This window comes from Zootoca vivipara, chromosome 5, assembly GCF_963506605.1.
Source record: "Zootoca vivipara chromosome 5, rZooViv1.1, whole genome shotgun sequence".
NCBI lineage: Eukaryota > Metazoa > Chordata > Lepidosauria > Squamata > Lacertidae > Zootoca > Zootoca vivipara.
The window spans coordinates 52062617-52086815 of NC_083280.1; the positions used below are offsets into that span (position 1 = coordinate 52062617).

A 24199-nucleotide genomic window follows, 5' to 3' on the forward strand; every position below is an offset into this window, starting at 1 on the left:
TTTTTTGCCTGATTATTTCCATACACGCTACCCACACTTGTGCCCAGGGGAGAACACTTTGGTGCTGCAGATGCAGCGTTTGACTTCACCCCCCAGAAGTGCACGTCATTATCTCTCGAGACAGATGGATGCCAACAGCAAAATCTTCAACACAACACAATAACTCCAGTCCTGCCATATTTGAGTTTCAACTCCTGAACGTAATAGTCCATGACCTTTCTTCCAAATGGTTATTTGAAGATTAGTTCCATAAACTGAGGGTCCCGTGGGACCTCTAAGTAACTTGGAGGGCACTGTAGCTTACAATATGTTAATTAATTTCACCCTCTTTATTCTAGTACTTTAGCAACTTGGAAACATGTCAGGTATATTAGGCCACATCTTCAGAGTTATCTGCTCACTCAGTATGAACTGTTGACCTAAAACTCATACAAGTCAAGAGGGTGGGTGGGTGAGGGGTTCAGGTTTTTTTTAAAAAAGAGAGAGAAGCAGATAAGCTGCTTCTGTACATAGAAGTCCAATACACGTTAATGGTTTACTTGCTTCCATCATCTGACAACAGCTGACAAATATTTCATATATATAAATGATACCCTGTGCACCCAGGTGGCACTGTGGGTTAAATCACAGAGTCTAGGGCTTGCTGATCAGAAGGTCGGCGGTTCGAATCCCTGCAACGGGGTGAGCTCCCATTGCTCAGTCCCTGCTCCTTTTTTTTAAATAATATTTTTATTAAGATTTTTCAGAATACAAAAAGAAAAAAGCACAAAAGAAAAAACAAAACACAACAATAATAACACTACAAAAAGAATAGACACACAAAATCAAATTGCTTATTCCTTAATCCCTTCACATTGTCTATAGGGACCCCCTCGGGTTTCCCTCCCTGTGGTCCTTTAATAAGTTTATAATTAGCAAATTCTATCTCATTTTAATCACCTTGTATATCTTATTTATCATCTCACATCTTATTAATTTCCACAGTTTATTTACAACTTAATTTCTATTCTAATATGTTACTTTAGCATGTTTTTAAAGATATAATTTAAATTCTTTCCATTCTTCTTCCATCGCTTCTTCTCCCTGGTTGCGGATTCTTCTGGTCATCTCAGCCAGTTCCATAAACTCCATCATCTTCATCTGCCAGTTATGCTCAGTCCCTGCTCCTGCCCACCTAGCAGTTCGAAAGCACATCAAAGTGCAAGTAGATAAATAGAGACCGCTCCGGCGGGAAGGTAAACGGCGTTTCCGTGCACTGATCTGGTTCACCAGAAGCAGCTTTGTCATGCTGGCCACATGACCCGGAAGCTGTCTGCGGACAAACGCCGGCTCCCTCGGCCTATAGAGTGAGATGAGCGCCGCAACCCCAGAGTCGGACACGGCTGGACCTGATGGTCAGGGGCCCCTTTACCTTTACCTTACCCTGTGCACATAACTTCAAATATTTTGCAGCAGGTGAGTTTTGTCTCTTCATCACATACAAAAGCCCAGAGATCAATGACTTGCAGCTCTTCCAAACCATTTAGCCCCCATCACATTGTATCACTGTGTAAGTCATGGGGCAGAGCACTGTGGGCAGAGCATATGCTACAAATAATGTTAAAAATCATGGGGGGCTTCAGAGGGTGACCTCAGTCTGTCAAAATGCAAAGTCCCCTATTACCTTTACAGATTTTGATTTGCTCCCCATCAGGAAAAACAAAACAAGCTGTAGCAACATTTATGAACATACGCTTGTTTCTGCTCCTTGAAGACAGAGCCATTGATAGCCTTATCCTCCATGAATTTGTCCAATCCTCTTTTAAAGCCATCCAGGTGGGAGTGCTTTTGGAAGATGCTGAAGACTTATGTTTTTCAGTTGGCTTTCCAGGTATTGTTTATTAATTAGGTGGTCGAATTATGTTTTTACACACACACACACACACACAGAGAGAAAAAAATAAAATGTTGCTGAGTTGTGGTTTTCAGATTTGTGTTCTTTTTATATGTCATTGTTTCAAACTATAAGTTGCTTTTGATGGACGTTTGACCAGAAAAGCAGTCTTAAAATATTTGCAATAATCTTAGCAAACAACAAAAGTATGTTTTGAGAAAAAAAGGTGAAGGTCCTTCCATACTTGCTTAGCAACAGCTGGAATAAGTCCCTGAATACAAATAAAAATTAGCCGGCTGTTTTTAATGGAACTTTTCTTATATAATTTGGCAGCTTCGTATTTGTGTGCACAGGTGGTGTCCTTTTATTCCTTCACACATCTAGTGACTGGAGCTACCAAAGCCTGCAATAAAATGCAATTCTAGGAATACTGCTTCTGGCTATAAGACCACAGGTGAAATGGAATCCCCTGAAAAAGAGGAAGGGTATATGTACCACCTTATCCCAAGCATATCAGTGGGATGTGAGAATACATGTTTATTATGTAGTGCCTCTGTACAGGATATTAATTTGTTGTCATCAAATCACAATTCTGCCATCTGTATAGCCTGATCTTATCCATGTTTACTCAGTTGAACTTAATAGGATTGATGTCTAGATAAACATGCAATAGGAGTGTATTCTTACAGCACAATCCTACACATGGCTACTCCGGATGTAATTTCGATTATTACTCCCAGGTAAGTGTATAGAGACTTGCAGCCTCAGTTATTTTTTTTAAAAAAGCTTTCTTCTTCCTTAATTCTAAAATAAAGCAACTGGGAAAGTCCTCTTTAAATGCCTCAGAAATCCTGTACATGTTAGGTTTTTTCAGATGAATGTAGGGCCCCTATTACTATGGTAGGGTGTGGGACTGATGGTTTGCAAGCACAGGCTGAAAACTGACCCCTCCAAGTTTTATAAGCTCCAGAAGTGAAAGCTGTGAAGAATAGTCAAGTATTTTTTCCAGTAGAACATTTCAGCACCTATTAAGGGAGTTGGTGCTAAACATGCAATCTACGTTTTCTTCCATACACATTGTGGAAGCAGAATGTATAGAGTTGGCATGAAGGTGAGAGAGAATGTGAAAGAATGAAGAAGTATGGAATGCTGGAACTTTTGACTTCAGTAATGCTGCTTCTCCTGTGTTTTTCCTGTAAAGCTAGTTTCTCGTGCTTTCTTATTAACTGGGTTGCGATAAATTTGTGATCACTATAAAAATGCTGTTAGCTCACTATACAATCACAACATCACATTGATCAGTTGAGAAGAGATTCTGACTGATTGTGGTCTTCTCCAATGCCATTGCCTTGTCTTTATATACAGTTTTGATCATGCCTTTAATCACAGTGTGAAGGCTTGATTTTCTTCCACAATATATGACACTTTGAATACTCCTTCCCATAGGCAGTCCTGCTGATTGCCACTTACGTTCTTGATATTTTGGCCATGGGAGTGCAATGAAAGGAACTAAATTCCCTTTTAAGAAAATCACACACAAAAATAGAAGCTGCTCTCTTAAATATGCCAGGGGTGGGCATGTTGTGGCCAGCATGGCCCTGCCCCAATTGGCCTAGAGGGTCAGGGCAACCCACCTGGAAGGTCCAGTTGGGCAGCACTGGGTGGCCATCCCCTCCCTGGTTGCACAGGATTATGTTGGCCTCCCTGGACCACCTTCAGCCTCGCCGTGCAGCAAACACCCCCTCCCTTCTCCACCCCAGGTGAGTGGACAATATCACTTTCCCTAGCAAACCAGGATCTTTGATCTTACATTTATATGTAATTCAGAAATGTTGCCTGGTCACTCAGTCCATTTTATCTGTGATATGCTTGCCGTGCTTTGTGTATTTATGATAACCTTAATCAGAAATAGACGTCAGTTTCTATCTTCATACACTTTTTTGCTTTCAATAATAGCCCCCAAGGATATGTCACTTTATAAAAAGGCCATGTGTAGGTAGTGAAGACTTGGCTGGAGGAATCCATCCAAAGACAGTGCGGTAAGTCACATCTTATCTCATCAAGTCAGTGCTGCAACTGATGCATTTTCACTGTATGCGAAGGCTATTGTAACAGTGAGAACAAAATCAATAATTTCCGGAGGGGTAGCTGTGCTAGTCTGCTGCACCAAAAACAGGCAAAGGCTGTTGGTCTGTACTTAAAGACTAAGTGCAATACCAGGTTGTTTGCATTATTAATTGTCACTGTAACCCTTTTCCTTTATGTAATTATCACTGATATCAGTCTTCTCAATATATATGTGCATATATTTGTCTTCAATATGCCATTGAGACTCTGACAAAATTAATACTGATTGATGCCTTCTTTGGCCCTATCTTTTTACTCTTTTAAAAATCCATTTCAGATGCTTGCCTTTTGGAGCTTGGCACTTTTACTGCTCGATGCAACAACAGGTGAGATCCAATTGTTACTTTTAATGCGGCGGCGCATGATCCCCAGACTAATGTTGGTTTGCAGCAATGTGCCTCTGAGATATGGTGCGTCAGGGAAAGGAAGCTGTGCAGTGTGATACACATCCCAGTAAGTCTGCTGAAGGGTGCCAAACTGAAGTAATACTGTAGTAAGAGAGACTGAGTTCTTCCTTACTGTTGGAGAGATGGTAAGAGGGAAATTAAGGTGCAAGTTAGTGTTGGGATTTAGATCCCAAATATGTATTATTAGGAATGGAAGAGAAATTTGATTTAGTTCACATTTAAAGGTAAACCTCCCTAATCTGGATTTTCTGAAACAATATGCAAACTGTAACACAATCATCCTTCAAAATTCACAAGTCTCCAAATTTTGAAATGCACTTCTTCAGCCAAGTGATGTGTAAAAAAATGCATATACTAGGGTAAAGTATAAAAGGCATCTGTTATTGAAATTAACATATCAAAGTGCAGTATATTAAGGAAAACAGCTTTACAAAAATGTTTGTATTGGCCAAACTACATAAAAGTGTGTGTTTTTGGAGAAATTTATGCTAAATGCTGATGAATTTTAAGAAACACAAATTTGTGTGGAAAGTTGGAGAACTGAATTTAAGATTGAAAAAATGAAAACAGAGAAAAACCAAAATGGAAAGATTAACCTATCTAAACATTTTATTTACAAACCAATTGCTCCTTTAACACGTACAAGTCCTTCTGCATTATAATGTGCCACTATTCCCCTGCCCCAATTGCAGGTGTTTGTGGTGCATCAAAAAATGTTTTTAAAGCTTTCTCAGGTTTCTGGAGTGTTTCTGAAGATGAGACAATTGCTGGAAGCAGTCTTAAATAACTGTCTTATTTTACATGAGCTTGCCTGAACATCAAAAAAGGACAGACTGTGAATTCTTTTAGTACTTTGGTCACTCACACTTTTGTTATTTGCTTCCCATATAACAGGAAAAGAAGTCTGCTATGACCGACTGGGCTGCTTTTCAGATGATATACCATGGGCTGGAACTGTACAACGACCAATCGCAAAGTTACCTTGGGACCCAAAAAGAATAAACACCCGCTTCCTTCTCTATACAAAGCAGAACCCTAATAACTTCCAAGTAAGGCCCACAACCAAGTAAAATTGCAAGATTTTCCCATACACAGAATAAATGTGGATGATACTCTAAGGGCACTTCCAGGCTTGCTATTTTCAGGTAGGATTCAATCACATATGGGCAAATTATAGTTATGGGCAATTATAGTTGACTGGGAGGTCTTGCCCTACAGACTCACTTCTCCCAAAATATCTGACTTTTATTTTATTTTATTTTGCAATAAGGAAAGTGGCAGAAAAATGAACTGGAAAGTGTTGAACAATGTTGTCTAACATCCCTACATTCAGATCTTAATGAATGCCTGTTAAACGGCCAACATCATCTAATCTCGTTGCAAACAAATCAGGATGAGTGCTCAAAAAGCAGGTCATCTGGAGGTGCCCTCAGATAAATACCTCTGTGAAACATATGGAAATTCACAGACAGTGTGGGTGAATTAAAGCACGTTTCAATCATTATGGACATAGCTGCCAAGTTTTCGCTTTTCTCGCGAGGAAGCCTATTCAGCATAAGGGAAAATCCCTGTAAAAAAGGGATAACTTGGCAGCTATGATTATGGATGATGTTTGGTACTTTCACTGAGTTTTAGGTGGGTTGGGAGAAGCAATTAAAGTTTATATTCTTTCATACCTTTCACAGGAAATCACTGCAATTAATCCAGAAACGATTGATTATTCAAACTTTAATGCCAGCAAGATAACTCGCTTCATTACCCATGGATTTGTAGATCAAGGTGAAGAAAACTGGCTGTCAGACATGTGCAAGGTACAGTAAAATGTAACGTTCATGGAATAGCTCTGAAATACATTCATATCCAGATACATAGCCCTCACAATTATCATAGCTCTTTGCCTGTTACCAATTTTCCACAGGGAACATACAACAGCAGCAGCAGCAGCAACAACCATAAGAATTATGAACTTGCACTTAATTGTGAGTTCAGATATAAAAGCTTAGCTGCTGAGAAAAATTGAATGTTGGTCCTTTGACAGCCTTGGTGGCTGGAAAGCGTAATTTGAATGTTGGTCCTTTGACAGCCTTGGTGGCTGGAAAGCTTCCAAGCCATGGTTGTCCGGGTACCCAATTTTTTTGCCTGTATTTAGTTGCTAAACTGGAGTCGTCTGGCCCTAGCCTTGCATTTAGGTCTCCCACCAGCAGAACCTTTGCGCCCGGATAGTCTGCAAGCAGTGATCTGGCAAAAGATTCCAGTTTAATCCAATTGCTCTCGATGTCATTTTTTTTGCTAGTTGGGGGGATATAAGCATTAATAATTAACAGACTGCAGTTTCCCCAGGATATATGCAAGGCTATTGCTAGTTGATCTAAGGGGGGCAGCTCCTTACAAGTGGCATTTAGGCATTGTGAGATCAGGATACATAACCCCCCCCTTTGAGTCTCCCTTGTCCTCTGCCTGGGACCGCTTTAACTGCATATGTATAATATCCTTCCAATGATGGATTTTCCGCTGCCCAAGTCTCTTGGAGGGCGATGATATTGAAATTTTGGCGGTGGAAAGGGATGTCTGTAGAATGGGATAGACATCTGGACCAGCCGACCACATTCTCCTTCAAGTTTGTTTTTACTCTGTTTGCGTCAGAGGATGTTTCAAGTGGAAGATGTGAACTGCATCTGCATAGACTGGAGTAGTGGTTCCAGGTGTCAATACACCCAAGCATCGAACAATATCCGTGTGGTGGGAGCTGAAGTGGCCTACTTTGTAAATGTCCTTCAGGTAAGAGCGGTTCCATTCACTATGTCATAGTTATGAATCCTACAGCTACTGGAAGGCATCCATGACAAGAAAGATTAAATCGTTTGATAAAACCTAGGCAACCCCCCCCAACCCAGTACTTTTCCAAGCATTATTTTATACAAGAAACAATTTCTTATATCATCTGGTGGACAGAGTGAATTTAGTGTCAAAATTCAGTTACCATATTCTGGGAAGATGTTTTGTTGGGGAGAGGAAAAGGTTGTCACCTGTAGCTAAGCCAATCTTGAAATTTTAGCAAGGAAGTATAATCCTAGTATTCAGTTTTAAATACGCATTCTTGACTACCGCAAGATTCCCAATGCAAGATTTGCAAAGCCATATATTAATCATGCACTTGATTCAAATTTAATGCTGCAATATGCAAAGCAGTCAGACAAAAATGGAACTCTTAATATAAAATAAATACATAGATAACATACAAATGGTTTAGAAATAAAATAAGATAACAATACCAGTAGTAACTTTCCCAGGGCAACCAAGCAGAAGTCCATGGCTAAGAACAGGATTCAGAACTCCTGTGTCAAAATCCAAAAGGTATCATATCCATTGGGCTACAGACCATCTCAATATATTATTTGTGCTAAGAAACAAGCACCAGTTAAGATCCAATGCTGCCTTCACCAATGTTGTGGTGTCTGCTGTTTTGGACTACAACTCCTCTCATCCCCAGTCAATGTACTGGCTAGGATTGATGAGGTAAAGGTAAAGGGACCCCTGACCGTTAGGTCCAGTCACGGACGACTCTGGGGTTGCGGCGCTCATCTCGCTTTACTGGCTGAGGGAGCCGGCGTACAGCTTCCAGGTCATGTGGTCAGCATGACTAAGCAGCTTCTGGCGAACCAGAGCAGTGCACGGAAACACCGTTTACCTTCCTGCTGGAGTGGTACCTATTTATCTACTTGCACTGTGTGCTTTCGAACTGCTAGGTTGGCAGGAGTAGGGACCGAGCAACGGGACCTCACCCCGCCGAGGGGAATCGAACCGCCGACCTTCTGATCAGCAAGCCCTAGGTTCTGTGGTTTAACCCACAGCGCCACCCGCGTCCCTTAGGATTGATGAGGGTTGTGATCAAAAACAGCTGGAGGTCACCATATGGAGGAAAGTTGATTTAACCTAGCTGGCATCTTATTTAAAAGATATGAAATGTCTTTCTTCAACTCTGTAGTTTTACAATGTACTTCAGCACCTTTAAGCTACCGGTAAAGTCTCCCTCCCTCCCTCCCTCACACATGGAGTGGCTCCAAGCTAAATTCAGCTTGTAAGGATAAAGGTGCATGTAGATTGAGTTACAAACTGAATGAATCATAATACACATCTACCAGTGTGTATGCTGTTTTCTTTACAATTGCTCTTTTTTTAGTCAAAGTATGGATACTCTCCATCCATGGTTCATTTCATTGGCCATAGCCTTGGGGCACATGCAGCTGGTGAGATGGGAAGAAGAGTACCAGGAGTTGGAAGAATAACTGGTAAGTTGGTGCAATGCAAATTGGTATCAAGACAATCAATATGGACTTTGAATCTTATCTGCCATGTTGTACTTATGTAATTATAATAGCTCCTTATATTGAGGGGAAAGTGTTTAATGAATGGGAAAGTGTGAATATGCTTTGGCATGTGTTGCTGTTGAGTGTAGCCTAGTCTACTGTAGAATGGCATTTGAAAGTCCAGCAATATAACACTGCCTTGGCATATTTCAGGATCAGTACAGCTACAGGTGTTTTACAATCCTGCACAGGTCCAGATAATTTGTTTGAGGGGATTTCCTGGCACATAATTGAATGCAAAATTGTTCTGATAGGAATCAGAACTGTCCCAGCTATGCTCCCATTTCCAATAATACGTTGTTAGTTGTTACTTCAGTTAACTGTGGTTCAACATACCGGTACTTACTGTGTAAATTTTCATATCTTGAAACAAACATTTAAATATTTATAGGACTGGATCCTGCTCAACCCTATTTTCAAGGCACACCAACTGAGGTCAGACTGGATAAAAGTCAAGCTGATTTTGTTGACATTATTCATACTGATTCAGCCCCAACCATTCCATACATGGGTAAGTTGACCAGTATACAACATGTGCAATAATATGCATGCAATCTTTCAAATTTAACATATGCTTATCTGCTATGACTTTTCCAGGGTTTGGTATAAGTCAAGCTATAGGACACCTTGATTTTTATCCAAATGGAGGAGAATATATGCCGGGATGTAAGAAGAATGCTATTTCACAAATAGTTGACATTGATGGAATCTGGGAAGGTATGTATCAAGTCAGGTAAACAGGGACAGAGGTGGGATGTGTGGTCATGAATAGGCTGGAGTCCAAAGGCTGGATTAAAGATAGAGATGGGGGAGGGATTGCATAGTTACTTCAATCAGTTGCTGACTGCTAGACCAGCCTATAAGGAAGAGCTTTATAATGTCTGTTTCCTCTTGATTGCAACTGCAAGATTCAGTGATGGTCACCTACCTTCTCTTTAAAAGAGAATTCATGGAGGATAAGGCTATCAATGGTTACTGGCCATGGTGGCTGTGCTATACGTCCACTGTCAGAGGAATATCAGTTGCTGGGAATTACAAGTGGGGAGAGCACTATTGCACCCAGGTGCTGCTTGCAGGCTTCCCACTGGCATCTGGTTGGCCTCCATGAGAACAGGATGCTGGACCAGATGAGCCTTTGGCCTAACCCTACAGGGGTCTTCTTATGATTGCTTTGCATGGTGAGTTGACCAGCTTTAGCCTGTAGGGTCAGCTGACAGCACTAAGACCAGCTCTGCAGCCTATAGAGGTGCCCTCGATCTGACTGGTTGACTAAGCTCCAGAGCACTGGTGCTGCAGAAGGTTTGGCACTAAAGACTGTCTGCTGGAGGTTCCAGTTCAAGACCTTCTTTAGTTTTTTGTGTTATGCCACCAAAATACTTACAACAGTAGGTTCATTTAGCCTTTTAAATCCCACTGACTTCCATGAGAGAATAAAATACATACTCAAATCTCTTCTGCTGAAATTAATAGGACTTTGGAATGCTTAAATTTGTATGAATGAATGGGTTGTTTCCAACACTGCTATTATGCTCATGCATCAGACTTTGACTTGTGTGGTGGAACCCTCAGCCCACTGTGCACCCTAGAAATCTGATCCTGAGGTTTGAGGGGACCCTTTGGAGCAGATTTGGGGGGTGGGCAGAAGGAGAGGAAAGGAGACTTTTCAATGTATTATTGATGCAGGAAACATGTTGTATGGGAGTGCACTGAAGCCAGAGTTAATGGTAATGTATACACAGCCTGAGTTTTACTCAGAGCAGACCTATTAAAATGAATGAACCTACGTTTGTCATGTCTATTAATTTGAGTTGATCAATTCTGACTAGTGTTGGATACAACCCCTATTGAAGAGATAAGCAACTTTCCAAAATATATAGTAGATAGGAAGATAATTTGTGTACAGTATATATTTTGGGTTATGTACTTATTTTGAAAATTAGCAAATATGTATATAAGTACATGTGTAATTATTTCTGAATTTTTTGAATTTACTATTAATTTTCAATCTTTGTTAATTTAAGAAAATGAAGGCCTAGACATCCTGGCATACAGCAATAAAAACTGTGTTTTCTTGCCAACCCCACAAATCAAGATTGCTTTTTTGAAGCATAGCAAGTGTTAATGAATCCTCCTTAGTAAAATATCCCAAACCTTGTCATCCTTATAAGTCCCCAAACCTCCTATCTGATTCATTTATGAAGAACTTGTTCCATTACATTGATTCAACAGGCATAAAATCTGTCAATATGATGGCAGATATAAAAAAGACACAAACTTAATTATAGTTCTGTTGCATCCAATATTTCCCCTAATTAGCATACAGAATAGAAACAAACAGGAATTAATTCAGTTGATAAAAGCTGCCCATGATAGAAGTAAATACCGCTTAAACTATTCCAATGATTTGAAGATTGAGGACAGAACATAATTAATCTCTCTTACTTAGTTTTTGGCAGCAGTGCTAGACAATGATGTTAGCGTATGAGGAATGACCTTGATATTTGGGTATGTTGCTGCATTTGTGATTATTGCTTTTGGCAGTGAAAATAATTAAATTCTATCACGTCTTTTTCTATTCAAAATGGAATTGAAAAGGAACAAGGGATTCTACTAACAGATACAATGAGCTAGGGATGAAGCAGATCAGTTGTCTATGCTTGCAATTTCACACATCACTCAAGGGGAATTTTGAATGTTAAAAATGAGATTTCACCCCTCAACATTGATTTTGGTCATAGTACCCAATGCTGTTTGTGCACTATTAATAAAGCACAGGCCACTCAGAAAGATACAGGGACCAATTGTGGCAATGTACAGGGTTAGAATACTTTCCTGTGGCTTTTCCTATGAGTGTCAAAGACTGAAGAACTGTTCAATACCAATTTTGTTTCAAACACTGACTATCAAAGTTAAAAAAGAATCAAGAATCAAGGATTATATTAGCAACATTCGGGATATGAAACCTGGGATACTACTAGAAGTTAAATATCAGATTTAACATTTAAACATAATGCTAAGCCAAACCATGGCTAAGTATGAACGAAGAAATATGCTAGTGCAATTTTAGAAAACCATGGGTGCTTTGCTCCTCCCTGCAGTAGTTTTCATGCTACTGCAGCAAAACAAACCATGAGCTAAAGTAACCCAGTGTAACCAATCTTTTGCCTATGCTTATCCCACCAATGTTGATGTATGTTTCATCTTACAAGGGGGTATGTTGGAATCTACAATGTGGTTGTGAACCGTTAGAGAGAATGTAGTTAAATCCAGAAAGGGGGATAGAAGCAGAAGCTGTGCACATAGCCTTGGCCAAAGCACGTGATACAAAGAAGAATAAAAAAATAAACTATAGCACATAACAGCAGTTTCTTTTGCACAGGAACTCGTGACTTTGTGGCCTGTAATCACTTGCGAAGTTACAAGTATTATTCAGATAGCATTGTCTCTCCAGATGGATTTTTGGGTTACCCCTGCGCAGCATACAACTTATTTGAAACGGTATGTTATTTGTGTATCTCAGGAACAACGCCTCATGTTATTGCTTCTTCATGCACATGCAGTAGAATGCAGTTTTCCAGTTTGCTAAGATCCCTTGACACTAGGTTATGTGTGAAGAAAAAGACTGTTCACGTGTAATGCCAAACCATGCTTTAGGAGTATGGGAACAAGACCTGTGCTCACGTGGTCTTCCTCATCCTCCTTCTTCCCTCTCATATGTCATTTAATTTGCTTCAAATCACTGTTTGGAATTATATCCAAATAAGAAAACTGGTTTTCAACTATCCTCCATGCTGGGACTGCAAACCAGGGCAAGTGCAAACCATAGTTTGCCAGCTGGGATACAACTGCAAGTTGTAGTTTGTCACAAACCAGAAAGTAACCAATTAAGCACAATGAATGAGAGGAGGAGGAAGCACATGAAGTGGAGACTCAACCATGTAATGCCAAGCCATGGGAACCAACTCACTCTAAGGCAGTTGTATCAGTACAACAGGTCAAGGTCCATAAAAGAATAATTAGAATCTTGTGAATAGGTTACTGGACTAGTAGCAGAATGATGCAAGGCACTTCTTCAGTGTGCATGCACACAAAAGCTTATACCCAGAACTAGGTACTTAGTTGGTCTCTAAGGTGCTACTGGACAATTTTTTAATTTATTTTGACTGCGTCAGACCAACATGGCTACCTACCTGAATCTAGATTCATATTATATTGTCATTGTTTTCTGAATAGCAACTGTCAACTTCTTCAAATGTAAAAGTGCTAAAATAAACTCTAGGGTGCTATTTTCCCATGGCAAAAGGAAAGGCACGTACAATGTAACTTCTGTCATCTTAAACTTAAAGGGTTATCAACCATGCAAAGCATTTTTATAATGTAGACCACTGAGAACAGGCTGCCTTAATTCTGTTCTATATACTAAGTTGCTTCTGAAATGTCTTGGAAATTTGGCATGGGTCAGGTGTGGCATTAGTGAGTGGGCACCAGCCCTGGATGTCCTGCCTTTGTAAAACCTTTTAAAAAGCACCACTTTGCCTACAGGACAACTTGGCACACTCCATAGTGCAGATCTTAATTTGCCAAAGGGAATCTGTACATAAAAAATAGCATATGCAAATTTGTGTCACGGGTCTGTGTCTTGGGCCCTTAAAGTACCTGGCAGTACCCCAGCACGTGCCCTCCAGGCTGATCTTGAGCCACAACAACAAGTCAATTGTCCAGGGCAGAGCAATGAAAGAGGTGTTGAACAGTTATTAGGTATGGCTTCCCAACAGTGCAAGTGAGAGAAATAATTGTTGCAATATGAATAAGCGTGTCCTCCCTAAAAGAGGGCACATGTTGCGGTGAGACCTGGAGACCAACCTCCTGGTTGTGGGTGGGTACTGGTATATTGGATAGCCACAACACCCGATTGGTAGGTCCCTCATTGCTGGGTGTAATCTGGCCAATGGGGTGCAGTCTAAACGTACCAAGGGACCTATGCACGTGGCCCAGAGCTTCCTCTTTCGGCTCGTGCATCAGAACACCTGCCCACCTCTCCCTAATTTTAGGGCATTTTGCGCTTGACCTTGCTTTGCCGTCGTGTGTCGTCTGTCGTTGGGACAGGGGCACAGCAGGAATTTTCCCCACTTGGCTGATTGGCTGGTGCCATTTGGGTTTTGCCTGCCACGTAGCAAATCATCACAACTTGTAAATTTGTGGATAGGCACTGGTTCAGGTGATAGGGATGGGAGAACGATCTCGCCATCCCTATGTGAAGGGTATTCCGTTAAAGGAACCCAGGGTCTCAACTTGGTTTGGTCAACCCCTGTGAGGGGGTTGTGCCCATGACTGAGTCCAGGGGAGCATCTGTGGAATGATCATAGTCTGTTCCCAGGCTTTTCACCTACCTCAGGTGTTCACCCTTGGCTGACCTATGATAGAGCTCTGGGTCAGCGCTACCTGCAAGGGTGCAGGGAGCTAGTTGAGCCAGAGCCTATGCAACCACTCACTTTTCTGTAATCAATAGAGTTGTGGCCTAAATTCTGCCAAAAACCGAAACTAAAATTTGAGTCAAATGTGTGTTTATTTAGGGGGGAGGTCTCTGGGTCTGAACATGCAAAAAATGAGCTTTCTTGTTTTCACTAGGATGGCTGCTTCCCATGTCCAAATGGTGGATGCCCTAAAATGGGTCACTATGCAATTGAATCTAAAGACAGATTCACCTCTTCATTTACAAAGCTTTATCTGAACACTGGAGATGCCAAGGATTTTGCCCGTAAGTTCACTTTTGGAGTAAACTCTAAAGGCTGACCTTCAACCTATGTTGGCAGCTCAGAGAACTGTGTGAAACAATAGTTCGCTACAAAGATTACAATGTGCTCTATTGGTCTGGATTTCCATCTTGTACGTGGAGCAAAAAATATCCTAGATAACAGGCAGCATCTTTCCCAAAAGCCAAGACAACACTTCAGATGGTGCTAAATTGTGCCTAAACAGGTGTAGTGTTTCAGCAAGCAAGAGCCACACACAAAGCAAGCTTTTGTGCACAGAGATCAGAAACAGATGTACATCAAATGTGCCATAATTAAGAGCACCTGTGTTCCGATTCACAGTGGTCTATCTAGCTCAGTATTGTCTACACAGTCAGCAGCTCTCCAGGAATTCAGTCGAGAGTTTTTCCCAGCTGTTCCTGAGATTCCAGGGATTGAAACTGGGACCTTCTGCATGCAAAGCAGTTGCCCTAGCCAGGAACTATAGCCTGGAGCCATACTCTTTGCCTAGAGAAGTATTCAATTAATTCCACAACTTGAAGTGAAAGAGGATATTGCTTAATACATTTGGTTTTGTAAACGATGGCTAAAGTTTCTCTGGTCTGAATCCTTCACATAAAAGAATATGATATCAACACACAAAATTAAGACAAAGTAAGAAGAGTTAAATGTTAAGAACAATAGGAACTTGCCTGATGAAAATCAAAATCTTGCTATTTGTGTTGTTCAGGTTGGAGGTACAAAATATCAGTCACTCTGTCTGGAAGAAGCAGTGTCCGTGGATACATAAATATTGCCCTATACGGAAGTGGAGGGAACACAAAGCAATATCAGATTTTCAAGTAAGTACAGTGGGTAAAAAATAGATTTTAAAATATGTGTTCCTACTTGACATTTGCTTTTCTGTTTCTTTTTTTCTACTTGTAAGGCAGTCCAAGATGACCTGATATTTTTTTCTTTTCATATGGGGTGAACAGAAATGCAAATAAAGCCAAACAACAGATTTATATTGCATTACAATATATTCTATTTCATCTTCTAACAATTTTCTAGCAACTGGAGTTTTCTACATTAACCTCAAGAGCTCTTTTCTGTTTGGTTAGCCTACTTGTTTATTGAATTTATGACCCACCTTTCTGCAATAAAGCCTCTAAGCTAGTTAACAAAAAATACAGACACAAATGAAAAAATAAACACAAATAACAGAGCAGCAAAAACCCAGTTTGCTTCTCAAGTGTGCTCTGCTCTGCTCTACTCAGCTCTGCTAGACTCTACCAGTGTGAGGTGCACCCTTCCAGTGTGAAAAGCCCTCTTATGCCTGCCAAAATGTGGGCTGGCAGATGCAAGCAAAAGCCCCTGAAAGAAGACATTTGTGGGAGCAGAAAGGGACAGAGCGGGGTTCGCCAAGGATCCACTGGATCCTAACTCAGTCAAGGTATAGTCAGTGGTGGAGCTTTATGCTCTGGCCCACTAGGGGGCGGAAAGCAGGTGGGGGTGGGGCTGGCGCGCATCCCAGGGGCAGGGCATGCCACCCGCAGGGGCATGGTGCCCAGCATGGGTGGGGGGCAGCCGTGATGGCACCCCGCCAGGATCACGCTGCTGGGGTATAGGCACCCCACCAGGATCCGCCAGTGGGTATAGTAGCTGATAAGCCTAACCCAACCTTCCAACCTTTGTGCCAGGAATTCAGATTGCACGGTAAAGGTTTCAAAAATTACTAATTACTGAGATTTTAGGAATCATATATATCAAACCAGGGTGTTCCCCCCCCCTAATCCACATCAGTTTGATTTACAGTAACTCTTTTCGGCCATTTTGCTGCCCAGTCAACCTGTTGTGGTGGTTTTCACAGTACATTTGCAGTTTTAGGAACTCGAATGAAATAATTTAAGATGGGTGGGTCCAAAATAGCACAGGGCTTATGCACCTTCTTTCATTAGTTGTGTAGAAGTCATGCAGGCTACACCTGCTGAAATTTCCTCTTCAGCTCAGCTGTAAAGTTGCAGGAGCCCTGCCCTCTTTTACACTTCTCTGCCCCCAGTTTACTATCATGGGCAAAGTTGCACATTTCCCTGTGAGTCCCTGGCTTGGAATTATTTATAATAAGTATAAAACCTAAATACAGCTTTATAAAACTTAAATACAGTTCCTCAGATGACTGAGGAAAGGGCGGAATAAATGACCCAGCTCCCTGCCACAGCTGGTTGCTTATAGGGTTGCCAGACTCAATAGAGGACAGGACTTATGTGCCTTTAATTGCTCTGCTCTCTTTTGAGTCTGGAAACCTTAAAGAGAAACCAGCAGACCCTTTGCTTGGAAATTAAACAAAGGGTCTGCTGGTTTCTCTTTAAGGTTTCCAGACTCAAAAGAGAGCAAGGCAATTAAAGGCACAGGAGTCCTGTCCTCTATTGAGTCTGGCAACCCTAGTTGCTTACACAGAAAATTTGTAAAAGGGCAAGAACTCTGGCCACAGAAGTAAAATAGTGCTGGATTAATAGTTCAAATGATTCAAATTTTTCAAGAAGTCTCTTAGGATAGATTTATTTCTTGAAGTTTATACACCAGGTGTAGTTTGAAACTACCAGCACACATTGACTCTAAGACTATTCACTGAAGAAGAATTTTCGAAATAGGGCCCTGTCCCCTGTCCTGGTGTATAAACTTCACCTGGTGTATTAATCCAGCACAATTTTACTTCTGTGGTCAGAGTTCTTGCCCTTTTACAATTTTTCTGTGTGTGCTCCAATCAAGAACAGCTGGTTGCTTGGCAACAGCCAACAGCCAACAGTGACCCAACCCTGACAATGGCCCCCCATGGCCTAGCCTCAAACCACTGCTGGTTAGTTTGCAACTCAAATTTCTTGAAAAAGATGATCAGTAACAAGGCCAGTCCAAGACATTTTGCCCCTGGTGCAAATGACAAGAACCCTCCCCCTACCCATATCCATAGGTCAACTGGTGTGGCAGTTGAAATTTACCTCAGCTCAGACAATGGGACAGCTATCCCCCACAGTATCCAAGGGCACTGGCCTAGTTTAATGGATTTGGGAGAGGCCATGTGGCACACCCAGTTCTGTCTTCCAACGGAGGAGAATGACCCAGGATTTCAGGAAAAACAGCCAGCCAGGAGAATTTCAGGAGATTTCAGGAGAAACAGCCAGACAGGAGAAACAGTAGTTTCTCTCTTTGATATTTCAGTTTATCAGAGTTTGCCTTTCTGTTTTCTTCACTGTCAGCTTCATTCCCTTCTTTGTAGGTCTCTCCCTTCAACTTTTGCACAACTCTTTTCTTTCCCCTCCTCAGCCAAAAGCCCTTCCTTAACTGGCTCCTGTTTTATTTTCTCACAATTCTGTGTCTCTCCCATTTGCACAGCTTGTTTTATAAGGTGCCCAGGAGCACTGGCAGAGGAAGAGGAGTGCAGGGGGAGCGCACCGCCCCCGACAGTGCAATCCCGGCAGGGTGCCATCGCAGCTGCCCTGCGCTGGACGGGCCCCGCCCCTGCAGGTGGCACATCACACCCCCAAGGTGTGCACCATGCCCCTGCGAGCAGCATGCACTGCCCTGGGATGCGTGTCGGCCCCACCCCCGCCTGCTCTCCGCCCCCCGGTGCCAGAGCATGAAGCTCCGCCACTGCCCAGGAGGAGGCAATATATTACCCCCTACACATGGGGGGGGGGAGAGAGCAGCATCTGCCACCCTGAGGCCATTGCTTCACTCCTCCTAGTGATAGGGCTGGCCCTGACAACCCACCAGCAATTTTGAATGCAAAAACTGAACCATGTCTCAGTTTTGTGGAGCTCCCTCCCAGCTGATATCAGAAAGACCCCCTCTAATGAGTCCCTTTTAAAATTTTATTTCAGTGGGCATTTTAAGTCAGCTTTCTTATTCCATGGTTAGTTTTAAGTCGTTTTATCTTTATTGCATCATGTGAACGCTACTGCACAGTTCTTAAATATGGTGATGCTAAGCAATATATAAATGGTTGAAAAGATAGAAAGAAATTCCTAGCAACAAAGGTAGAACTGGGTCAGGATTCTAATTTAAAGCCTTCAATTTTCATGTATCTTTCGTGATATCAAGTTTATTGACATGGATTTTTCTGGGTATTTAAATTTCGTTAACAATATATATATACTGCTTGATTAAATCTCGATTCTAAGCAATTTACAAGAAATATTACAATTATCTATATAAACAGTTAAAAACAAGTAATTAGAAACATTTTAAAAACACTTAAAATCAGCAGTAAACAAAAAAAGAAATTAGAGCACACCAACATTTATGTGTCTGGATAGGCTTATCCAAGCGAAAATGTTTTAAGCAGGTGCTGAAAGGAATACAGCAAAGGTGCCTAATTGATGTCAATAGGCAGGGAGTTCCAAAGTTTCCAATGCTGTAGAATTTTGTTTGTCGAATACTGTCCTGCTTTCATAAATTATTTAGAACACTTACCACCTACACTTTTTCACATTAGTCACTCTATTTTCAAATGTCATCTGCTCTAAGAGGGAGAAAACGCCCCTCTGATATTTTCCGAATTGTGATTTTAAGCTTCCGCTTTTTGTTTGCTGTGACTGTCTGAGCTAAAAGCCCTGGTACATTATAGCTATTCAAAAATGTCACTTTTCAGCCTGCTATTTATTTAGTTTAGCTAGCAGCAATGTGTTTTAGTGCTGAAAAGTAGATTTAATAGCAGGGACATTTTAAATGATTTCTACAACAAATCATTTTAATCTAAGCCAAATATTGCCTGTCTGTCATGCAATATAAGGATGGTGGAGGGGAAAGAAACTCTGGCACACAGTAGTAAACAAACACCCACACCCACACCCACATATATAGAGAGAGGGTGCACTTTTTTTTTTTATCCCTGTCATGCGTTTGGCCTTCAGTCTTCTCCATTGTGGTCTAGACAATACATTATCTACTGGGATTATAGCATTCCTTTGGCAGGTTTCACACCTCCCCAGGCAATACTGTATAATAATCTGCTCCAAATAATCTACTCCAAATTGCATGAAGGATTATAGGCTTTCTTAAATGATCCTATGCTTATCCAACTATTTTTCTGCCATGTCTTCCATGGATGCATAGAGCTGAGGGCCTTTTTGAGATCTACATGGATAAAGCTCTCATAGTTTTAAGGAACTTTGGTTGTTTCAAAGAGCCTTTGTGTTTACTGTTCCATTCCAATCTTCAAATGCAGGTCAGGAGAGGGGCTGCCCCCTATCCCCTTCTCCTCTCCCCATCTTGTATAATTTACACACTTTAATGGTGCTAGTTGGCTGTGGTGATTCTAACCATGTGGAGATGTGGTAAGGTTGTCTCCTTTTGAAATAAACTTGCCTAGAATCAATGTGGTGCATTGGAATGCACCTCAGAGCAACACATATCAAACTATAGATTTCCAGACTTACCATATATGCACACAAAAATATATGGGGATTTCATCAGACTAGAGTTTTTACCTTAGCCTGGTAAGGTCAGCTCTAGTCAGACTTGTATACCTTACAGGTCAGCTCACGATATCTATAAAGACCAGTCAAATGATTCCCTCCAGTAACATTCAACATTGAGATTTGTATATACTAACCCAAATGGACTATCTGACTTTGTATAAAGCAGTTTCCAATTTATGAGGCATTTCAGAGTCTTATATCTAAAGATGTTGCATTTAGAACTGACTGGCTTGCAATGTAAACAGGAAAAAACCAGTTGCAAAGTTCAAAGTGCTGGTTTTGACCTATAAAGCCTTAAATGTCTCAGGACCACAATACCTGAAGGACCGCCTCTCCCCATATGAACTGACCCAGATCCTGCAATCATCATATGAGGCCCTTCTTTGTGTGCCTCCTCCACAAGAGGTCCAGAACATGGCAACATGAGAACAGGCCTTTTCTGCTGTGGCTCCCTAATTGTGGAATGCTGTCCTCAGGGAGACTTACCTGGCGCCCTCATTACCTACATATTACATTTTTCTTCTTCTCCCAGGCCTTTGATCAATTAGCCAATCTACGGCCTTTTAAACTGGGGTGGGTGAGGTATTGTTTTTGTTTGTTATTGTGGAAATTTTTATGTTTTTATATGGTAAACTGCTCTGTGATATTCAGGTGAAGGGTGGCATATAAATAAATAAATTTATATTACTACAACAACGATAATTGCTGAGCAATTCATGTTTGCTGGTCACATGATTTTTGGTTCTCAGCATTCTTGCTGGTTACTTGTTATCTTATTACATTTCTCCATATTTTTGGAAAGTTTAAAATTGAATTCTATTATTATGTACATATTGCAATAATAATCCTTGCATCTTTTGCTCGTACCCAATTGTGTGCTTTGTTCCCTATTTTTCACCTTACTGTGCTAGCTTAAGAGGTGGTTGTCCATAATCACTAAACCTAGCTTCATCATCCTACTTGAGTAATCCCAATTTTTCAAAAAAATTGACGGAAGGTGGGAACCCTAGGCTTACCATGTGGGCAAGAGCTGCAGATCTCTCTTGCACTAAACTCTTGCATTCCTTCTTCTCAGTTAGCGGTTTTCTGAATTCACCCTTTCTGCATTGCAAGTGAAATTCTCAGGAGCTGATAGGTGTGCTGGTATCTTCAGATTTGATAGTACCAATGAGAAGTTCAAATCTGATTATGTGTGTTACCTCTTACAATGTTAGGTACTGTGAATAGTACATGATGCACTTGTGGACACAACATCCTAGAAACCACAGTGACTGGACCAATGGCCAACACATCTTCTTGTGTCAATTGGACTTCACCATGACACAGCATGATCAGTCAATAATGAAGGAAATCACTTGCCTGTTTTTATTTTTCAAGGGGAATGTTGAAGCCTAGCACTATACATACCAACTTCACTGACATAGACTTCAGTGTTGGAGCAGTAGCTAAAGTTAAATTCCTTTGGAACAATGATATCAAAAACTCAACCTTTCCCAAATTGGGAGCCTCAAAGATTCAGGTGCAAGATGGAGAAGATGGACATATGTATGTATAAGTATATATATAAAAAGAACCTCTTTGTGTATATGTATCATATTTTTTCTCTCCAAGGGGGAAACTCCAACCTGATGAAACTTATACCCACCTAATTGATGTACAACTTAATGTTGGATCAGTTACTAAGGTTAAATTTCTGTGGGACAACAATATGATAAACCCAACTTTGCCCAAACTGGGAGCAGCAAAGATTACAGTACAGGATGGAGAAGACGGGACAGTGTATGTATCCATTCGCTGTTTTATACAAAAAAGCACCAACACATAAATACTTATTAAAGATATACAATTATCTTCAAAATAGACCAAAGGCCCAACACTGTTGCAGGAGAGTTTTGAAGAGAAAGATGCTAATCAGTAGCCTGTTTTTAGTATATTTTGAATACTTTAAAAACAAATTTAGGGGTGACTAAACCTGTGGTCTTTCAATTGTTGCTGGACTGCAGTTCCTAGCAAATGGTCAAGAATGGTGGAATTTGGAGTCCAGCAATGTCTGGAGGGCCACAGACTAGCCATTCATGCTACACAACCAGTGGTGTAATGCTTAGCATCGGATTAGGAGCTACCCGAGAGGCCAGGGTTCAAATCCCCACTCGGCCATGAAGCTCACTAGGTGACCTTGGGCCAGTCAGGGTCTCACATCTCTCTTAGCCCTGGCATTGGTTGGGTACCTGTTTAAAAGTAGTATTGGAAAGAGTATGTATGTTGTACATAATTTGACTCTTGCTATTTTGATTTAGCTATTGTTAGGGTGTTGCATTTAAAACTGATAGTTGTGCAGGGCAGATTTATACATTCTTACACAGAACCCCCAGTGTGTCCAATGTGTCATTTAAAATTAATTTAATTTTACCTATAACAATAAATTATATGAACAGCAACCATGTGACACATAAATATATTCTCAAGTAAGAATCTTTAGGACCACAACCTGCATGTCTACTCAGAAATAAGCTCCATTAAGTTTAGCAAAGGTTGCTCCCAGATAAGTATCTTTAGGAATGGACATTTAAATGTAAGTTTTTCAGTTATCATTATTCATTCAGTTAGGCAATGTTAGCCACTGAAGTGAATTGCCTTATGGCCCTTCCCTCTGGACTTTGTGGTCTTATGGGCCTCCCTTGGTTAGATTGTAAGGTGTCTAATTTCACGTAGTTTAAAGTGCAATCAGCCAACCCTACTGTGTTTGGGAACATTCCAATTATTTTTGCTGAGTGTGCCCCTAAAACCTTCCCGATGTGGGAAATTTTTGGTTCGCCAGATGTTGCTGAACTACAGCTCCCATCAGCCCCAGCAGCTAATGACTATTGATGATGGGAGTTGTGGTGACTATTGATGATGGGAGTTGTGGTGACTATTGATGATGGGAGTCGTGGTTCAGCAACCTCTGGAGAGCCAATGTTTCACAACACCTGCCATGTTTGCATGAATGTTGCAAATATGATCAAAGTACTGTATAAGAATGAATGATCATGGGTAGTTTCTTGCAGGAAATAAGTACTTTAGCATTGGTCCCAGTGACATAAGAAGGCCCTGGAAAGGGATACAATGTGGTGATGTATAATATTCATTTTGCAAAAAGCCTGGGCCTTAAATCCTCCCTGCCCAAGATTCTTTAAGTACTGTAACCTTTTAGAATGTTCTTTAAATAACCAGCATTTTTCTAGCATTAGAGATATTCAATAGATGAAGATAAAATCAACACAGTTATAAAAAATGCTGATACAAAATTAAATAAATGCACACTCTGTATTTATTGCGTTTTCTGGGAGCGTGTGATGCAAAATTAAAACATCCTACTAAAATGGACTTGCATTAAAAATGAAACATTAACACTTCTAAATTAATGAATATATATGTGTTTTTTAATCCTCAGATACAATTTCTGTGGTAGTGACACAGTGAGAAAAGATGTTCTGCAAACACTTACACCGTGTTGAAAAACAAGAAAAAATAGCAAAAGCTTTTATGCAAATCTTAATAAAAAGTCATAATGCTCCGCAGTCCACTTTCTAGGACATTTGGCTGTTAACTGCTTTTGTATTATTTTATGTGATAATTTTTCTGTACTAGAATGTGAAATGGGTGAGTAATTTATATATAAAAAAGAAAATGTTGCTTTTCCATTTAAAAGACCCAAACATAGGCATACTAAGCTGCAATAGACCACAGCAGCAAAACTACAGGGGAATGTTTACCTAGTGGAGGCACATTCCAGCCCCATGTGCTCTTGAATATATGAAGTGCCAAATTAATTGTAATGGATGGCACAGATCCCTTTGCATAAAATGCAAATGTATGTGTGTTATCCCTATCAACATGAAGAGAGCATCCTTTGCAGGTTGAGGATCTGTATATGCACTGGTTACCGGCCTTTAATCCAGCATGCTACAGTATATAGTTAAGCTTTTTTTTCAAGGAAAAAAGGTTCCAGTACTCACCATGAAGTTGTTACAGTAATTGTCACACTTTTAACCAGTGCTTTTCTTCTAGAAAATCAAGGTGCTGGTACTACGTACCCTTGAGTACACCCAGAAGAAAAGCACCGGTTAAGCTTACCTACTTGCATCAAAATGCACACCCCATTGAAATAAATGCAGTGGAAATGGACAAGCAGGTTGATGGACTGTACCTAAAGGGTGTTCATCAACAGCAA

At 40.8% G+C, this 24199-nt stretch overlaps 1 protein-coding gene across 2 annotated transcripts; it reads left to right on the top strand.

Annotated features, from left to right (window-relative positions):
* Positions 1 to 3558: 3558 nt before the first annotated feature.
* Positions 3559 to 23575, top strand: LOC118096365 (inactive pancreatic lipase-related protein 1-like). 2 transcript variants are annotated; one of them, XM_035138115.2, is made up of 13 exons: positions 3559 to 3633; positions 4278 to 4326; positions 5302 to 5456; positions 6093 to 6218; positions 7051 to 7185; positions 8588 to 8696; positions 9166 to 9285; positions 9372 to 9491; positions 12154 to 12272; positions 14403 to 14532; positions 15258 to 15369; positions 21598 to 21765; positions 23420 to 23575. In XM_035138115.2, exons 2-13 carry the CDS (start codon positions 4278 to 4280, stop codon positions 23481 to 23483), a joined length of 1407 nt encoding a protein of 468 aa, XP_034994006.1. In that variant the 5' UTR covers positions 3559 to 3633; the 3' UTR covers positions 23484 to 23575. The 2 variants fall into 2 exon arrangements, with proteins under 2 accessions (XP_034994006.1, XP_034994005.1); XM_035138114.1 differs by lacking the exon at positions 3559 to 3633 and adding an exon at positions 3813 to 3912.
* The last annotated feature ends 624 nt before the right edge of the window (positions 23576 to 24199 follow it).

Excerpts from the sequence above, each read along its gene's own strand:
- LOC118096365 (XM_035138115.2), top strand. The coding sequence starts at position 4,278 with ATGCTTGCCTTTTGGAGCTTGGCACTTTTACTGCTCGATGCAACAACA. Across the intron at positions 4,327-5,301 it reads ACTGCTCGATGCAACAACAG|GAAAAGAAGTCTGCTATGAC; the intron begins GTGAGATCCAAT and ends CCCATATAACAG. Across the intron at positions 8,697-9,165 it reads AGGAGTTGGAAGAATAACTG|GACTGGATCCTGCTCAACCC; the intron begins GTAAGTTGGTGC and ends AAATATTTATAG.